Here is a 20,365-nt window from a genome sequence, read left to right on the forward strand (position 1 = left end):
GGGAGGGAGAGAAGTGAGAAGAGAGTATACACTCCCAACAACCTGTGTGATGGCCTGGCAGTCTCTGTAAAGGATCTGCAGGCTCCAGGGCTCTGAAAACCTTTAGACCAGATTAACTTGAACAAGTCTGCTCCATTTTCCGGTCTGGATGAAGCCATTGCTCTTCACGGACATGAATGAGAGCTTTGTGGGATGGACAGACCTGGCAGAGAGCTGTGTAAAGGCAACCCACACCCAGACTCCCATGTCTTTAGAGGACTCCAACCAGTAAGTCATAAAAAAGAAAAACTGCCCTAAACAGACCGTTGACTGCGTCCCTGCTTCACCAACTCCAGTATGAGAAACCAAGCAGTTGATTTTAGGGCTCTGAAGTCTTGGGCTTAAATTCCCCCCAGAGGGTGCCTAAATATGTGTTAAGAGGTATCATCAGCTGATTTGAAAAAGAACTCCTTGAACAAGATCCTGTGAAAGCATAAGAGGTGTTTGTTATTTCTGTGGATTTTTGAGATGTTGAAGATGGTTAAGAAAGTGAATTAATATATTTTCATGTCTTTTTTACAAAGGAATGAAGTGAGTGCATAATTTAAAACTTTAAAATTCCTATCTGTATGACCTCAGACAATGTCTCTATTTCAAATCAAAGGCCCCGACACATATTAATGGGTCTGCAGTAGAAATATTTTGCTGAAGAAGAGTAGCACCTCCTAGACTTCCATTTGCTCTTTGTCCACAATGCCAAGGCTCCCCCTGAACCTCCTTTCATTAGGAAAAGGCAGCCCATTGTACACCTGTATCCGCCATATGCTGGAAGTGATATTTCCCTGCATGGTTCTTGCACGTGCAATTACCTAGTATTTACCACCACTGAGTTTACAGAATCCTCAGAGAAGCAGTGGTCTGAGGCAAGGTGTTTAGAGAAATGAGCCAGGTGATTCAAATGAGGGAAAACAGCATGGGGTAAAAGTACGTCCTCTTTCTCTGTTCCTGGTCATGTGACCAGCAAGCTTTTGTGTAAGGTGGCAGGTCGCCCTCTGAATGAAATAGTCCCTGAAGACTCAAGGACCGTGTTTGATGGAGGCCTGCATACTCAGCTGGCAGGATCCTGGTGCCCCTTCACTTAAGCATACATAAGGGCCTCTGTAGGTTCTTTCTACCTGGCAAGGTAAGTGGCAGTGTGGCCCAAAACTCCAGACTAGAGAATATGGTATTTTCTATGGAGGACCAGGGGATTATTAGAAAGCCACCCAGGTACATTCTTTCCTTTGCCTTAAGTCATCTCCTGGAAAATTACAGGGCACACCAAGTGTTCCACTGGTTTCATAGCAATAAGCTACCAACATGCCTCGAAAAGGAAGCACCTGTGTTCACTAGAAAGAGAACACTGAGTCTGGACATAGGCAGATTGAGGTGCACCCTGTCCTAAGGTTATCTGCCTTTGCTATTATAATTGACATTCAACTGATGCCCTTTTCCCCCCAGGGGATGGTATCAGTGCTTTTTCCATCAGAATGAGGAGTCTTCCCATCAACGCTGTGTACTTTCTTTTCATGCTCACCTTGTCTTGATGGGCTATTGCTATGATGACTCCTAAAAACCTTTCAGTTCTAGAAACTAGAGACTGTGCTCTATGTTGATGTCAATGGAAAGAAATAGCAGGTTGATGAATTCAAAAGCTATTACCTGAAAATTCTTCATATTTGGAGGCACCCATATTAATATATGTTCTCCTAATTTTTCATGATTGGATGGCCCTTAAGATGGGCTTAAGTTTCCTGATTGACTCACCCACTGTGACTATGGAAAGCAATCCTGTCGCATCCTGGGAGATGCCCATCAGGGGACTGAACTTTGCTCTGGGCACACCACAGAATGCATTCTCTATGACTTTTCCTTTCAAAGCAGAATTGAGCCCAGTTTCACTAAGTTCAATACAACCCACTGTGAAATCAAACTTTAAAACTTGAAGAGTATATAGAAACTAAAGATCAGATTTCAGAAGTAAACGTGTTTTGAAAAACTCTATCCAGTAGTTGAAATGTAGCTCAGTGGTACAGTGCATGCCCAGTATGTGTGTAGTCCCAGGTTCAAACCCTTGCACCACAAAATGAACACCTCTATCTAGGAGCTGGTGAACCTAGATTAAGGTGGGGAGACAAGGAAAATTTGTACTCAGAATATACAGAATAGTGTCGCACCCTGCAGTTTGAAATTTTCTCGGGAACTCTAAATTTTGCTAAGAAAATCATCAAAGGCACCAACTAATAAGTTTTAACTTTGACAATGTGCATCTCAGTGTTGTTACCTTTACTCCCACAAAGGCTGAGTCCATGGAATATCCCCTTCTGGTAACTTCTAAGGACAACATGCCCACATTCTCACAGACCTCATATTCAGTTTGTGACCATTCAATATGAGACCACTTCAACTCCAAACTGTGCATGAAAGGAAAAAAAAATAAGGAAAGAGAAAGAGATCATAAGATATATATATAATTAACATCTGTTGAAATTCTCTGCTGGATGAGAGACTGAGCAACTGGTTCCGCTTAGAGTGGCAAAAGTGGTTGATCAATCTATGCCAATGACAGAAACTCTTCACACATATTTGGTACATTTTAGTTCACAATGAACTTTTACTAACATTATCTTATTCCATCCTTACAGTGACTTTGTAAGGTAGACAGAGCAAGTTTTAGAAATTTGTTTTTAAAATAAAGAAACTAAGGTTAAAATATTGCTACTGTTACTAATGATACAATAAGGGACCATCAGTGGTCAAGTTCAAGGAAATACTTATTTTTGGAAAACAGATTGATATGAAATCTCTTATCTTTTTTCCTCATTGGTACAAGATCGGTTTCAGACATAGATCTTTTCTGAACTTGGGTTAAGGTTAATAATGAGTTATCCTTCAGGATATGCCCAGCAATTAAAATGTTCACGAGTTTTGTTACTATGAAACTATGTAGGGCTGGGAGTTTTGTACATATGAAAGTATGTAGGACTGGGAGGGTAGCTCAGTGGTAGAGCACTTGTCTAGCATGTGCAAAGCCATGGGTTCACCCTGAGCACTGCAACACACAAACAGACAAACAAAAGATAAAAGAACTGTAATAGAATGTGGCTTGGTGACAACTGTAGTCATCTCTCAATATGGAGTATTGGTTCCAGGACCCTCACCCTCACCCCGCAGACAACAAAATCTGCAAGCACCTAACTCCCTATGTAAATGGCGTAGTATTTGCATATAATTTTGCCCATCCTCCTGTATTCTGTTAATCATCTCTTGATTATTTATAAAACCTAATATCATGTAAACATCATGTAAATAGTTGTTAAGTCTGTTGTTTAGGAAATAAAGAAAAAACACTGTTCATGTTCAGAACAGATGCAAATATTTTTTTTCTGAATATTTTTGACAAGTGGTTGGTTTAACCCATGAAACTGGTGGGATATGAAGGATCTACTGCAGGCAATTGAATAAATCTGATAAATAGAAGGTGGTCTTTTTTTTTTCCTACAATGTATTTAATGAATCTAACATTTGATGGTTATTATCTTCATTGATCCTTATCAGGCTAGAGAGGAAACTTCCTCCCCCACCGCACCCACCAAAAAAACCCACAAAAAAAAAAAACCAAACCTCAGAGAAGATTAGATAACTAGCTCAAAGACCAAAAGCTATGACAAAGCAAGGTAGCAGAATAATATTCAAGCATAAATTTGATGCTAAATCTTCTATGCCTCCTCTACCATTTCCTTCTAATTGAAATGTTTGAGCTCAAGCAAAGCAACACGATTTTATTATTACCTTGCAATATTTCCCTTTTTTGGCATGGGAGTACTTGAATGTTTCACTTACACGTTTCTCACTAACCTTGTCCTGGCATTTTTTACTCCCTTTATTTTTATACAACAATATACAGGACATGAGCAATCTTCACCATACCCGTTGTTTTATTTGTTCCTCTTTTATTCTGGAGTTACAAAACCTTTGTGGTCACTTCTTATTGCACTTCCCAAACTTCCAATCAGAGTTGAACTTTCAAGTTTAAATTTATTTTTCACAATAGCTTTTTTTCAGAACTAGAAATTCTGGGTGCTACCATGTAGAATATGAGTTCACACATTTCACGGTCTCCCAGGCTTTCCTAGGGCCCACCAACATCAGGGTGTGTCACAATCACATCCTGTAAATAAAATTCACTAGCAATGGGAGGAATAGATGAATTGTAAGTAGGAAAGAGGGGTGGGAGGGAAAGGGAGGGGGCAGGGGATTAGCAAGGATGGTGGAATGTGATGGTCATCATTATCCAAAGTACATGTATGAAGACACGAATTGGGTGCCAACATACTTTATATACAAACAGAGATACAAAAATTGTGGTATATATGTGTATTAAGAATTGTAATGCAAAAAAAAAGTACATGTATAAAGGCAAAAAAAAAAAAAAAGAATAGTATTACCTTAGATTAGGTAGAGGGAAGTGAAAGTAGGGGAAGGCAGGGGATGTGGGTATAAGAAAGATAGTAGAATGAAACAGACACTATTATTCTATGTATATATGTGACTATATGACCAATATGATTATACAATATGAATACTCAGAAAAATGAGAAATTACATCCCATCTATGTATGATATATCAAAGTATATAAGTGCATTCTACTGTCATGTATAGCTAATTAAAACAAATTAAAAAATTAGAAAAAGAAAGAAATTCACTAGCAAAAGGAACTCAGTAACACTGGTTCATATCTAAGGATCATGGGCCTCAGGGAAGAGTACTGTTGGAACATGGGATTATTAAAGGAGGTTCATGCATCTATATAAACATACATGTTTATTTAGTCCATAGATAATGAAACATAGTTCCTGCATGCTAGACTTCATAAAATCCTTGATATAAAAATAAGATTTTTAAAAAATGTATAATTTTTTATCTTATAAATTAAATTTATTTACAGAATTATCACCGTGTTAATCTTTTTTTTTGGGGGGGGGATTATCAGGGATTGAACCCAAGGGCATTCAACCACAGAGCCACATCCACAGCCCTATTTTGTATTTTATTTAGAGACAGGTTCTCACTGAGTTGCTTAGCACCTCACTTTTGCTGAGGCTGGCTTTGAACTCAAGATCCTCCTGTCTCAGCCTCCTGAGCCACTGGGATTACAGGTGTGTGCCACTATGCCCAGTAACATGTTAATCTTAATGTGATTTTGCCCTGGAAAAAAAACACTGACCAAAAACTTTTGTATTATTGTACAAAGACTCTGAGAGAGACTGTACTAATGATTAGTGAAGTCTTGGAAAATTTCAAAATGAGATGGTAAATAGAAATCTATGAAATTTATCATAATTTGGTTTTCACTAAAGAAGTGCAAATTTCTCTCTGCAATCCAAACATTAAATATATTCATATTTATTACATATAGTTTTATATGGAAAACAGATATTTATATTGAAAACCTCATTGATATTTGATGCAACTGAATTTAAATGAATCATATCAAACATGAATCAGATCAAGAAGTATAGAAATAAATAGGTATGAAGAATTATAAGATATCAAGCAACAAGGACAGCACAAATGCTAATAGACATATGTTGCAAAAAAAACTCCTAAAGGACCCCAGTAAATGAGAAAGGAAGAATGTCAGCAAGAGGAATTAGGGGAGAAGACAGGAAGAAGAAATGAGAAGGAAAGGAAGGTGGTGGGGGAAAATGAAACATAAATTTGAATGGATTTAAGCTAAGTCTTGGTAAGGTTCAAGTGAATTTCAATGTCTGGTTCAGAGAATCCATCCGTTGCTGATTCTCACCAGGACACACACAAATCCATCAATGCCATTCTACATATCCAAGAGACCTCAAAGCCTGAAACTAAGTGCAATCTGATTGCTGATCTAGATCCAGAAGGGAATAATTCAGAGTACTGTTTGGTTTTACAGTACAAAGGTCTCAGTGTTTGGGAATGCACGTAGATTTCCCTGATGCACCATCAGAGCATTGCATAATGCTTATAGGTTAAGGTTGTCATTACACAGCGTTCTATTTTATTTTCTTAAAACCATTCACTACAAATAATAAAGCTCTATTGAAAAGCCATGAAATTTAAGCCAGGCTATATATTTTCCAGAAAAAAATATTTAAATAGCAAAGCCCTCGATAACCTACAGGATATGTGCAACACATGTTTTGAATGCAATTTTTTTTTTTTGCAATACTGTATCTGAGATCTTTCTATGCTGAGACTGTGATTGCTTAAACTCTAAATAAACACTTGAAAGAAAAATAAGAGATATAGACAATCATTTGGGAATTCTCCCTGCAAGAAGTCAAAAAATTATGTTTAGCATCAGATAAACATCCAGATGCAGGAGTCCAGGAGAGCAATCTGGAAAGTTCTGGATGTGTAGGCATCATGTGCATAAGGGTTGGTTCATGTCTTTACATTTTAACGATCCCTTCATTCTCCCATTACCGTTGAGTAAAGCTCATTCTAAGGTCAGAAATAAAGGTTACCAACACACTATATGTGAAACCCCCACATAGCAATCATTTCAAATCATTTAGCAGGAGGTGAAAACTCCTCTCACCCTCAGCACTACTGACATTTTTGACCAGATAATTACTTGTGGGAAGTTATCCTATGTATTTGAAGATGTTTGATAGCATCCCTGATCATTACACATTAGACACAGTAGCACTTCCCCAGAGTCACAACCACCAACACTATTTTTAGACATTGCCCAAAATCCCTTGGGGGGAAAGTCACCCCCAGTTGAGAATTATCTCCACAAGTAGTTCTGGGCTACTCATCACATAGAAAAGCTGGTTCAAAGTAAAAGCTAAATTTTGGCCCCCAACAACCACTTTTGGAAATGGAAGACATAGCATGGAGGAGTTGAGTTAAAATTGGGTTAAAGTTTATGAGATTTTGGATCCTTTTGTGACTCATTAACTCTAAGCAATCAGGTATAAGAAAAGCTGTTTGGACACCCAATTTAACATTTTCACTTATTTGCCAAAGCTTTTGATCCCCTTTATCTTGGCCATCATTTTTTTGGTTGTCATTGTATTTAGCCTACTGTTTCTTAAACTAAGTTGACAATCAAAAATGCTTTTTATTACTTGGAATGAAACCACCGTTTGACCCAGCTATCCCACTTCTCGGTTTATACCCAAAGGACTTAAAAACAGCATACTTCAGGGGCACAGCCACATCAATGTTTATAGCAGCACAATTCACAACAGCTAAATTGTGGAACCAACCCAGATGCCCTTCAGTAGATGAATGGATAGGGAAACTTTGGTATATATACACAATGGAACATTACTCAGCAATAAAAGAGAATAAAATCATGGCATTTGCAGGCAAGTGGATGGAATTGGAGGATATAATGCTAAGTGAAGCAAGCCAATTCCAAAAAACCAAAGGCCAAGTGTTTTCTTTGATATGAGAGTACTGACTCATAATGGGGATGGGGGAGAGGGCATAGGAGGATTGGAGAAACTTTAGCTTAGGACAAAGGGGAGAGAGGGAAATGGAGGGGGCAGGGGGGTAGGAAAGATGGTGGAATGAGTTAGACATCATTACCCTAAGTACATGTGTATAAAGACACAAATGGTGTGAAAATACTTCGTGTACAACCAGTGACTTGAAAAATTGTGCTCTATATGTGTAATATGAAATGAATTGTATTCTGCCATCACATATAACAAATTATAATAAAAAATAATTTAATAAAAAAGTTATATGCTAAAATAAATAAAAAATGTTTTTTATTCCCCAACCTTATTAACATCATCTTTCATACAGCTTTTTTTAAAAATCTAAGCTAGAAGATTCTTGCAAGTTTTTTTTTAACCCTGACTTACTCTGGATTCTTTGACTACTATTACACTTCATTGGGGAGAAAGGTGACATTAATAAAAGCATTCCATCATAAATCATGATTTCTCACACATTGTTTTCTAAAGGGTATGTGTCGTTCTCAACATTTGGCAATGTCCCGAGACAGTGCTGATTGCCACAACTGGCAAGAGGCTGGTACTGGCATTCAGTGAGTAGAGGCCAGGGATCCTGCAGTGCACAGGATGTTGCCCTACAACAAAGAACTATCCCTTCCGAAATGCCAATAGTGCTGAGGTTGAGAGACTCCGTTCCAGCGCAAGAAATCTGTACTTTCTGATATTTTATTTTGTGACCATTTGATTCATTTACATGAAGGAACTGAAACCTCTTAGGTTGAAACACCAGTTTGGGATTTGGGACATTAATCTAGGTTAATAAGAGTCTGTGAAAAAGGTACTTAGCCTCTGTATGCCTCAGTTTCCTTACTTCCCAAAGTGTAATAAGGATGGCTTCCTACTTCAAAGGGGTTAAATGAACCACCATGAGTGCTAATTAACTATTAGCTTCTTAGTAAAATGTTTTATAGAAATTGTGGTTCAATTTTTTATTATTATAAGTAGGTCTTCATTTGTAATCAGGTAGCATGACTTCAGAAAATTAAAATGTTAAAAAATATTCTTTCAAATTCGGTTTAAGATTTTTCAATTCAAAGATGATGCTATTAAGCTCCACAATCTAATGCTTTGAACACCTGTTTTCAGTTTTTTCATTTTCCCTCGATAATGGGGAAACAGTGCTTAGCCAAGAAGACCATAACGAGTACTCGAAACAAGTTCTTTGGGGGGAACACACCTTGCAACTAGTTATTAGTGTGTGAATATGGTCAGTTCCTCGGTCTCTCCAGGCTCAAGTTTTCATTATCTTAAAATGAGGAGAATTATGCTCATGTCACATGATTATGATCAAAATTAGTTAATATATATAAAGCACCTGTACACAGTGGGTGCTTAATAAGTGGCATTTTCTTTTCCTTCCTCTGTGCTTTCCTAAGATCTAGTCTAGAGACAATCACATTCTGGCTTGCAGGTAATGGGCAGGCATTAGCAAGCCAATAGTTTCAACCTCTTCCCCTACAAGGTGTTTCATAAAAGCTGCTCAAACATTACAAAGTTTGCCTGATAAAAATTCCTTTTTACTTCTTCCATCCCTTCTCTTCCCAAGCCAAGAATGAATATTAGAACAGCCAGGATGTAGGCTGTTAGAGGGAGGATGGGAATCACAGTGGAGAAGCAGCCAGAGTTACCAAGAACATCAGCATGGATCAACAATTCTTTTGAAGTTAATTATTTTCAGTGGGCACAAGGAAAAGGTTTACATGGAAGATATATTAGGAAAATTGTGACCTACAATGGTGTTTTCAATGAGCCATGTGAGTCCTGCGTATCTTAGTTTGGGGGTCCTGCAGATCATCTTAGGGTCCTGCAGATTATTTTGGACTAAAGAATACTCAAGCTTGTGAGTGAGCCACACTTCAGTGGGTCTTCTTTGAGGTCTGCAGGGCAAGGTTCATTTTCATATCTGTTAAGTCTTCCCGTGACCTTGGGATAATCTTTTGAGCCCAATTTCCTTATTGCCCTCACGTGATTATGTTTTGTAGTTTAAATGAGACAACACATGTGAAAGCACCTAGCATAGCACCTGAAATTTAGGCTCATAGCCAAATCTAAATCTTTAAGCAAACGGCCCATGGATTTCAGTGTTATTAAATAATTTCTATTTACAACAAAGTATCTTCCAAATGTATTTGATAAAAAATTTGTTCCCCAAGCTTTTCTGGAGAGGGGATGGGGAATGGTAGTTCCATAGCCTGGTTAGGTTGAAATCTGCTACATAATGATACCCCTGTCTCAGGGATCCCAATCCATGCAAACATCTTGATGATTCTGGAATGTGATGCAGTTAAATTTTTAAAAACATGGAAATTAGTCAGCTGGCAATAACTTGATTAATTTCACCTAAAACAACATTGCCCTATATTTGTAAAATAAAATCTCGACTGATCCTTCAGGACTGACACTACATAGAAATACTACAATAGCATGACACAGCATTTGGCTTATTGATTAATAATCATATGATTGAACAGACTGTGAATCACCCCAGAATCAATTTCTAATTAGAGCTGAACTTTCAAATCCAGCAAATGTTTCCAGAATACTTCTTCAGTCAACTGAATTAACACAAACACCCACACGAATTAACAACAATAGTAAGCATCACCCCAAGTCGCATTTGTTAAGGACTTAAAGTACACAAGAGACTTTCATATATTTTATCTCACTTGTTTCCTCTAAATTGTGGTATTGTCCTGTTTCACAGAAGGTAACTAGGCGAATGGAAGAACTAGAACTCGGATTCTGTCCTTCAGCTCCAAGTCCAGTGGTTTATTATCTATACCATAATTCCTAGGGATACTTATAATTCATATTTAAAAACGAAAATAATCTTGACAGGTAAGAATTTTTTTCTTTTTGCTTCCTGGCCAACGAAGGCCTGCAGAAAAAGAAGGGCAAGGGCAATAAACCTCCTGTTGGATTCCCTTAGTCATCTTAGCAGTTATTAAAAGTGGACAAGAAGTTTGTTAGTTAGCACAGTGGGAAAACAATGCACTCTTAAGCCACACTTCCTGGGCTGAATTCCAGCTCCCTCATTCATTAATTGCATTAAGCTGGAAAAAGTTACTTCCCGGCTCTGTGCCACAGTTTTCTCATCTGTATGTTGGATTATAATGGTAGCTCAGGTGGTTGTGGTTATTGAATGAATAGCATGAAATAGAGAAAAAAAATTAAATTACAAATGCCAATGACTTACATTGTACATATAGCTAGGCTCTTGCTGGTTGTCTTGAGAAGATAAACCACTATTCAGAACATTGTTTCTTATCAGAAAAATGTGCACCAAGTTCTAGGAAATATTGACTTAAAAATGAGATTGGGGAGGCAGCAAATATTCCAGTAAAAAATTGTAAAGATAAATACTGCGTTCTACCTCCTTCTGCCCACTCTAAAGAAAATAACCTAAAGTGCATCAGAATCAAATCAAAGTTATTTCTGTATTTCGTCCTGGGTAGACGTATATTGCAGCATTGGTTCCAACCGCTTAGATTTGAATTAGAAGCATCTTCAGCCTAGGCACATGAAAACTGATGCCCAGCACAAGCAGGAGACTCTTTAAAATAGCCTCAATTAAGATTATCACTGCACTAAGTAGATTTTGCTGTGATTCTCACATGACTTTTAGGGTTATTTTAAAACATAAATCATCCTCAAGAAGCAATGTCCTTGGTAACAACAAGGAATAAAAAGGGCACATGGGTGAAGCAATATCAATCTACTGCCACTGCTAGGGAAAAAAGATTACTATCTACCTTACATTATTCACATGTGGAGGACAAGAGGTCAGCAATTGGTCAGTGACAAGTCTGAATCAACATTATGTTTTTCGAGTTAAACTATTAAAAAAAACTGTTAAACCAAATAATGCCAATTTATCATTTTTGGAATAGAATTTTAAAAAAAAGTTTTCTTAAAAATTACAGAATTTATTTGGAGTTGCAAATAGTTGGTATGCTTTCTTTAAAGGATGTGATACTTGTGGAGATCTCTTGGCCCACACCTGTAATTCCAGCTATTCAGAAGGTAGAGTAGGAGGTTAATAAGTTCAAGGTCCAGCCTGGGCAATTTAGGGAGAACATGTCTCAACCTAAAAAAAGAGATGGGGATGTAGCTTAGTGGTAAAACCCCCAGTAGATACACACACAAACACACACACACATGAAATATATAGAGAATATATATAATGATATGAGGAATCCTTTCTCTTAGGCAAAGGCATTTAATGGGGAGGGGGTCATTCATTTTAGTTTTATAACTTCAGGAATATATTTTAATTTCAGAGGCCAGGTCTTGCTTGTTCATGCCTATTTCCCAGCTTTATATGTGCCTGGCATATACTAGCCACTTAAAAAAAGTCTGTGGAGTCTATAAATCCGGGTGAGGAACTGTACTTTATCAGGGAAATGGAGGTGGGACTGTGGGAACGCAGTTAAGGGCACCAATTTTTCCTACCAATGACTATAGAGACCTCTGCTGGCAAATGTTGGAACTGCAATTCAGGATGGGGAAGAAAAAGAATGAAAAGTGAGAAGGGTTTCTCAGTTTTCTTCTCCTCCTTTGATCATATTTTATTATAAAGGGACTATAGAAGAACCGTACTCATGTGTAGTTAAGTACGTATAAGATATGATGAATATTAAAACAAGAATGAATAACAACTTTTCTTCGAGGTGTCTGGGAAAGGCATCAAATAAAAAAGGAAAAATCACACCCAAGAAGTAAAATGACCATTTTATGACCATGTGCCAGTTAATCAATCATTCAAGGTCTATATTCCAGAGAAATCTAGAGTAGGGAACCAGTCTGTGAAATTACTATAGCCTATTAATCTTGCTAATTCTGAGAACTTGTTATTCTTAGCATTGTACATTTTACATACTTCCAAATGTCACTTTATACCCAAGACTATCTTCCTCCTCACTCTATCTTATCTGTAGTAGACTTATCAACTTGTGAAGTTTAAAGTATTAGTTTGGTTTCATTTTTGGTGAGACAAGATGTTTGGCCAACCCTTCTTCAGTGCTTCATTCTTCCCTGTCGTAGATATTTTAGGCGACTAGAGTTACTAAAATGGTCCTAGAGTGACCTCTGGCTGCAGGTTTACACATGAGCCAGCAAGCTCAGCCCCGGATACCAGAGAACTGGCAGGACAGTACCTGTGTGTGTGGAAGTGTGCATTTCCACACACAACATGAATGACGCTGTACAACTTGCCTTTAATGTTTCCATACTCTTGTGAAGTTATTAGCTTTCCATTACTAGGCAGTAATCAAAAGAAATTTCCTTTTCCAAAATTCTATGAGCTTATGAAATGGTCTATCAATTTATGTTCTTAGATTGTGTTTGAAAAGATCATTTCACTTTTAAAATCAGATACATTTTGGATATTTCAAGCAGGACTTTTGAATAATCAAAAGAATTTACATTTGAGGAGTGGCAGAGTTCCCTGTGGGGTCCATGATTTGAAATTCCACGATATCTGAATTTACTTCCAAAGATGGGTTTATGATGTAAAGAATGGTCTTACTGTATAAGTCCTTTTGGCTAAATTTCTCATGGATAAATTCACCTACAAAAAAAGAAATCAATAAATCTCATGGATAATAATCAAAACATTACATTAGAGCTGATAAAACTGTATGACTATTTTATTTGAAACACAGCTTCAGAGATTAGCCAAAGTACATTGAAAAAAAAATTAACATTGCTGCAACTTATCTTACAATTCAAATGCAATGAACCCAAATTAAGCTTTACATTTACTATTCTCCAGAAATATTTGCCTTTAAAAATATAAAAATATTGGGAAGAGTAGCAGGAAGATGTAGTAATAAATATCTATAATTCTGAACCATCCTGTTTAGTTATATATTATGATCATTGTCTTCATAAAGTAGAACTAATATACAATACAGACAAACTGTTAGGAAACTCATTTTTTTTTTAAAGAACACATATCATTTAGAATTCATGGCAGAAGTAAACATTAGTTACAAATATGAATCTGGCCCTGGCACTGTGGGTTCTTCTGAATATATTACAATCTGGCTGTTAAAAAAATAACTATAAACAGCAAACAGCTGTATATCAGTTTCTGATTCTCCTGTCAAGGTGAATTTAGCTTCAAACCCTCTTTAGCACCAATATTGATTTATAAGCTGCACGTATCAGTAAGCCCTGGAGAGTGTTTACCAAACGGACCTGCCCTTCATTAAATTACTCTCCAGTCCTGCCAGCCACTGGGTATTTTAAAATGGGCAGTTAAAAGGATTAAGGAAGCCAGTACCTGTTGTTGTATTCTCCAAATGTCCGTGTAGTGGGCCTCGTAAAATCTTAAAGATTATCTGGTGGTCCTCGGTGTCAGGGTCCGATGCCTTCAACACTCGGGAAGTGATGTAAATCCCATAACAGCCGTTTTTCAGGAGTCCCACTTGTGAAGGGGAACGCAAGAGTGTGATCCGGGGGGCTATTTTATCCAAATGCTCCACCTGAATCATCAATAATTATGTACAGTGTTATCCAAAAAGGTTTCCTCACCCCATGGGCTGTAGGGCTTTCGTGGTCCAACAATGACAAACTCAAATTTCAGATTGCTCATGCTCATTTGTTGATTTCTGCTGAAGACTATCTAGTTCACAATATCCTCAGTGAATACCAGTGTCTGGAACAAAAGCCAAGTTTCTGCCAAGCTAAGTTTGTCTAATGTCTGACTCTCCCACAGGATGTAAGTTGCATGAGGGCAAAACACCATGGCTCAAGGCCTGGGCCATACCAAAGCCCAGGGAATATTCCTTGAACAAATACAAGAATTACATTGCATACTTAATATTAGTACAACAAAAGGATTTCCATATTTTTTCAGTGTTCAATGATTTATAGAAACAGTTATAAAGGTTCAAGAATACATAGATTTTTTTTAACATGCTTTTGTTCAAATGGTGAAAATGTTGAATAAAAATAGAAATTCCATAGAACTGTTACGGTTTGGATGTGAGGTGTTCCCCAAAAGTTCATGTGTGGGACGACGTAAAAAGGTTTAGAGGAGCAATAATTGGGTTATGAGAGCCTTAACCCAATCAGTGAATTAATCCCCTGAAGGGATTAACCAAGTGGTGACTGGTGGTGGGAAGGGTGCAGATGGAGGAGGTGAGCCATTGGAGGTGTGCCTTTTGGGTACATATTTTTTTATCTGGAATGGAGTCTCTCTCTCTGCTGCCTGTTCATCGTGTGAGCCATTTTCCTCCACCACACTCTTCCGCCTCACCTTGAGCCCCAAGGAATGCAACCAGCTGTTTATAGACTAAGACCTCTGAAACCATGAGCCCCCAAATAAACTTTTCCTCCTCTACAATGGTTCTGGTTAGGTCTTTTAGTCACAGCAGCAAAACAGCTGACTAAAACAATAAGAAAATTGTGAAATGATTTTTTTTCATACTTGTTTCATTGAGAATGAGGACCACGTGACACAAAGTAGCTTGGTTTTGTGAGGACGTGGAAGGGCGATCCATCATGAGTGGGAACAGGAGCATGTGTTCTAACTCTACAAAGGACTTCGTCCAGGTGTGGTGGCATGGAGCTCAGTCCATCTTGCAAACGACCGTGGTTGTTAGGGATGAACAGGTTTGGATAAATTAACACAAATTCAACATCCGTACTAGAAAATGGGTACAAGAGTACTGCCATCATTCAACCCACTCCTCATCTCACAATTCCCGATTTTTTTTTTACCCCCAAATGAGACTACCATAAACCTTAGTTCACCCTAGTGAACCAAAGAATTCATGTCAATGGTAACATCCTACATATTCTTCTATATTATGATAAGATGAATAAGTAATAATAAGTTATTTTTCAGTTTTTTGAGAGAAGCTCCCACCCCCATGATGGCCAGTAAGAGAGATGGCTCATGGACAGAGTGCCATGTAAGAAATCCTCGAAGACAATCAAGAGCTGAATGTAGGATGGTTGTTTTAATTTTTTTGATGTCACATTTTCTTTAAAAGCAAGTGTTAAAAATGTAATCAATGCTTATTGTAGTGTTTTGTTTAAAAATAATAATATCTGAACTTTAGTTACATGGTCTCCTGTTGTGTCTCTGGGCATTCTCAGGCTCAAATATACCCTCGTCTTATTAAACTTCTGGCTTCTTCAAAAGCAGGTCTTCTGGATCAGTATACCAGAAGCATTTTTAAATGCTGGAGGGCAAGACTTTTAAAACAGGCTACATCCCATGATAACTTGTGTTGGATTTATGCAAAACATCCCACCTATGCCAGAACCATAGAATACAGGCAGGCTCCTTTCTCCTTCACCCCAAACCCTGTCCCCCTCTATAAGAGGACTACAGGTTGCATCAATATTGGTTGATGGACATGATGAATGTTAGGTTATGCCTGCTGGTATCAGTCAAGTCCATCTGTGGTTTGCATGTATTCGTGCCCTCCATTACCCAGGTACCACTATAAAAGTTGTTCACTCATGCTTAGTAGATTTATTTGGACTAATTCATCACTCAGTGGCAGTTGAGGTCATATTGTCTCAGCAGAAAGAACTCTTAGTCAGTAGACAAGGGTGCCATCTCTCCTACACTGCTGAAAGGGCCTGTCACTTCCTAACCGCATTACCACTACTCGGAGAGAGCAGGAGCTTCATAGGCATTTGGGAACAAAGTATGAGGCTCTTCTTATGAGGCTTTTACACATAATAATACTGTTTTTTAAAGGAAAACCTTGTTCTTTTGATGGAAAATAAGCCTTACAACATATATCCAACATTTTTCTATCAGTAAATTCCACAACTTCCAAGAGATAACTCTATTATAGCAAGGTCCTTAAAACAAGTTGCTGGTGTTGGGAAAGACCTGATTTAAGTTCTGGTACATTCTCCAATCTCTACCCCCCCTTTTCCATCTCTGCTCTGAACTATAGGAAGGAACTCTTATGTCTGCACACAGAATTTATAACTCTTATAAATCTGCAGCCAAACAGACCATAAAATTATTCACTGTTGCAGGTGACACTTCTCAAACTGGAGTGAAAAGTGAGAAGTCAAGAAAAAGATACTAATGACCCAAAGAGTGGGAAGGGACTAATAACAATTAAGACATTAATTTAAAAATAAACGAAAGCAATGGTTTTTAAAAGTACAACTTACTTCTCACATATTGTATCAGTGCCATCAAAACCTTCTCTTCTTTCCCAGCACATCATCATCTCCTTACGTTTCCCAGACCTCCCTCATGCCAAAGACAATCCAGTACCTACTCAATGTTACCAGGACTCCCTGCCTTAGATAGAGACTGTGAAGGTTAATTGTATGTGTCAACACTGCTAGGCTCTGCTTTAGAGGCAATTAATGTTTTAATCAGTAGACTTTTGAGTAAAGCAGATTGCTCTCTGTAGTGTGAGTGGGCCTCATCCAATCCATTCCAGGCCTTACAAGAAAAGATCAAGTTCCCGCAAAGAGGAAGGAACTTGTCCAAGAGCACCCTTGGACTCAAGGCTGCGACATCATCTCCTGCTAGAATTTTTATCAGCCAGCCTGCTCTAGGTATCGTGGATATGCCAGGTTCTGCAGTAGCATGAACCAGTTCTTTAAAGGAGATCAACCTCTCTCTGTGTCTCTCTCAGACTTTCTACATGTATCTATATTATCTCTACACCCATAGATAAAGGTATAGATATGTGCATACTGTGTATCATTTACACACATACACACACACAGTCTGTTCTGTGTTTTTATGGAAAATTCTAACTAACATAGAGACTAAAGAGCAAGGAAAAAATGATCATTTTACTAGTCAGAGAGTACTCTGAACAAAGAGGCAAAATTATATATATTTTGCCATTGGTGGAAGTGTGTAGAAATGGGTGAACTCCACCCAAGGAGGGTAGATTCCAGGGTTGCAGAGCCAGAACATACTTGATGTGCTTTGATTAAAATAAGAAAAAACACATTGTACCCTTCAGGAATCATTGTAAAAGTCAACAAAAGTGGAGGTGTAGTGCCAGAGAAAGAACACAGAATTGGGGATCAGAAAGACTTGAGGTCTTTGTATATATTGGATCAAATTATTGAACTTCTGAACCTCAGTTCCTTCATCTCTAAAATGTAGATAACAAAGCATACTTCATAGGACTTTTATGAGAACCAAATGAGATTCACGTGAAGTGGGTCTGATCTTCAGTTAACAATAATTGTAGCTGCTGCTATTATTATCTTCATTATTGTTGTATAGGTAATAGCAATTCTGTCTTGTAAGTTTTCGTATGTTTAGTTGAAAAGAGAAGGCTGGGGATATAGCTCAGAAGTAGAGGGCATGCTTAGCGCACATCAGGCACTGATTTTGATCCTCACAACACATTTGCACATGTGTGCCTGTGCAAGCACACACACACACACACACACACACACACACACAGAGGAAAACTGTAAAATGCCAGTAGATGATATGGACCAATAAGCATCATAATAATAGCATAGTTATTCATGTCTTATAACTGAATATCAAATATGTTTCAGGCAACATGCTAGTGCCTTGGACCCTGAATCTTATTTAATTCTTATCACAGTGCCGAAGGCATGTTTTTCAAGGAAGGAAAGGTAGATCCAGCAGAACTAAAAATCTTTTAAAGTCACACAGCAAATAAGTGACAAAGCAGGAATTCAAACCTAAGTTTGTCTGACTCTGAGGCTCATGTTTTTGTTCCTTTCTATACTACTGCCCACTCCTAAGGTCAGTCCCTAGGCCATATACAGGGACCGCATTGTTTCAGTCACATGAATGTGCCTGGCATGCTGTAGATGCACAATCCATATCTGACTGGAAATGGGAAGGAAATAAGGAAATAAAGGTTGAAGCTACTTTCCTCATATCCCTGCCTGGGACGGCACAATCGCCATACTTACCTGAATGGTGAATGGAACAGGCTCTTCTCGCACCCTCCCATCCACAACAAAGCCTTGGTTTGTCCTATCTGTGGCCATGAAAGTGAAGTGGTCAATCTGGGAGCTGCCTCCAGAGTGCTGATAGGCCACATTCCCGCTGTCCACATCCCACTGGGTGAAGTTGTGTCGAAGCAGTACAGTTCCCCGCAGGTAGAGCCGGCCGTGCTGTGGGAGCTGGACCAGGAGGAAGGTGAGGTTTTCGGCAGGAGTGTCAGGGTCAGTCAGCTGGAGGAGGTCAGGAGAAAGCAGGCCCATGGCCCCCTCAGCCAGCCTCATCCCCTTGTTCCTGGTGACCACAGGCAAGGCTCTGTCTACAGTCTCCAGTGTGATCTCAAACACCCCGTGCTTGGTCCACAGTCCATTGCTGACGATGAATCTGGCAAAGAGAGGCAAGGCAGCCTTCAGCATGGATTCTTGTGTCACCATCTACTGGAATGAAACGATAATAATACACACCTTTACTAAAAGATATGTCGTACTGTGACTCATTAGAAAAATCAAGGACAGATCTTTCAGAAGATGCCTTTTTATCATTAAACCAGTCACTGGGTAGCACATTAATTGACCATTCTACAACCAAGTGTATTTTCTCAGAAACTTTGGTGATGGATTCTTGGGATGGAAGAGGTACGCTTGTCACTACTTAGTGTTATTCCTTGTCCCAAACAGCAATTATACACATAACAACCAGACCCATTATAGGAGTTTTAAGGGTATACTCACTTTATGTAACTAAAATTTTGCAATTGTACTTTTTCTTGGAAATGTTAATAACCTAAATTTTTAAGACTGAGAGTTGGGGAACCAATATAATGAAGAGCTAAATAGACGGAATTTGCTTAACTCATTCTATTTGTGTTTTCTTGGTAAATCTCCTAAAAGAAGACCACATTAATCAGCCATGTACTCTTACCTAACTCATCTCCCCTTTCTGGTTCTCATTTTCCCTCTTCCATAAATTTCATGGAATGAGTCAGATGATCACCAAGTACCATTCAACTCAACAATAATATAACAGGTGCTTGTTTCTTATGGTTTGAATGCTCTTTTTACAATGTGTAGAAATCAGAAAAAGAATGTGTAGGAGTCAGAGTAGACAAGGATTTTTTTCCCTGATTAAAAGAAAGATTCAAAAATTTTGTGGGAAATCATGAGGAAGGTAGGAGATGGACTGGGACTTGAACTCAGACGTTTTGATCAACACCCTTTGGTCTCATAGAGTTTCTAATAAGTACTGGTTTAGCAATCTACCAAGAAAGAGTTGTGGCACCTGAGCACAAATGCAAAATTATAAAGAGAAAGCTGAAAGGATACACATTCAAGGTAAGTCAATCCTCTTGTAATCTTGGTCTTGTGATACCGTAATGTGCTTTTATGTATTTTGATCACTAAAACATACCCTACCCACTGCAATCAGCCTCGTGATCATACTAATTTAAATGATCTTTATAACATTTCAATGTAGTATTTAAATTTCAAAGAAAATTGAGTTTACTATAAAATTATACAAACAAACCACAATATTAAAACTCCAAAAAGTTAGGAAATCAGTACTATCAGATGAGATTGACAAATGTACCATAGACCAAAGAAATGTATTTAGAATTAATCACAGAGCTCTATGTTGTTATGGTTTGGATCTAAAATGTCTCCCAAAGTCTTACATGCTCAGAGGTTGGGCTTGGGGGCTCTGACATCATCAGTGGATTAATGGGTTACTGGAAGGTGAGACCTTATTGGAGGAAGTAGGTCACTGGAGATGTGCTGAGGAAGGGTCTCTCTCTCTCTCTCTCTCTCTCTCTCTCTCTCTCTCTCTCTCTCTCTCTCTCTCTCTCTCTCTCTCTCCAGCTATCCTGAACTGGGCAGCTTTCCTCTGGCCCTG

At 38.3% G+C, this 20,365-nt stretch overlaps 1 protein-coding gene across 6 annotated transcripts in view; it reads right to left on the reverse strand.

Annotated features, from left to right (window-relative positions):
- Frem1 (FRAS1 related extracellular matrix 1) overlaps positions 1 to 20,365 on the reverse strand; it is a 161,746-nt gene that overhangs the window by 22,568 nt on the left and 118,813 nt on the right. For 2 of the 6 annotated variants that reach the window (XM_078047648.1, XM_078047647.1), the window contains exons 25-28: positions 18,445 to 18,859; positions 13,823 to 14,024; positions 12,961 to 13,105; positions 2,303 to 2,432 (exon numbers count right to left, since the gene is read on the reverse strand). In XM_078047648.1, the coding sequence (XP_077903774.1) occupies positions 2,303 to 2,432; positions 12,961 to 13,105; positions 13,823 to 14,024; positions 18,445 to 18,859 (892 nt within the window). Of the gene's footprint in view, positions 1 to 2,302; positions 2,433 to 12,960; positions 13,106 to 13,822; positions 14,025 to 18,444; positions 18,913 to 20,365 lie in introns of those variants that run through there. The other 4 variants (XM_078047649.1, XM_078047650.1, XM_040285828.2 and 1 more) reach the window with 4 other exon arrangements.

The sequence above is a fragment of the Ictidomys tridecemlineatus genome, chromosome 4 (assembly GCF_052094955.1).
Source record: "Ictidomys tridecemlineatus isolate mIctTri1 chromosome 4, mIctTri1.hap1, whole genome shotgun sequence".
Taxonomy (NCBI): Eukaryota; Metazoa; Chordata; class Mammalia; order Rodentia; family Sciuridae; genus Ictidomys; species Ictidomys tridecemlineatus.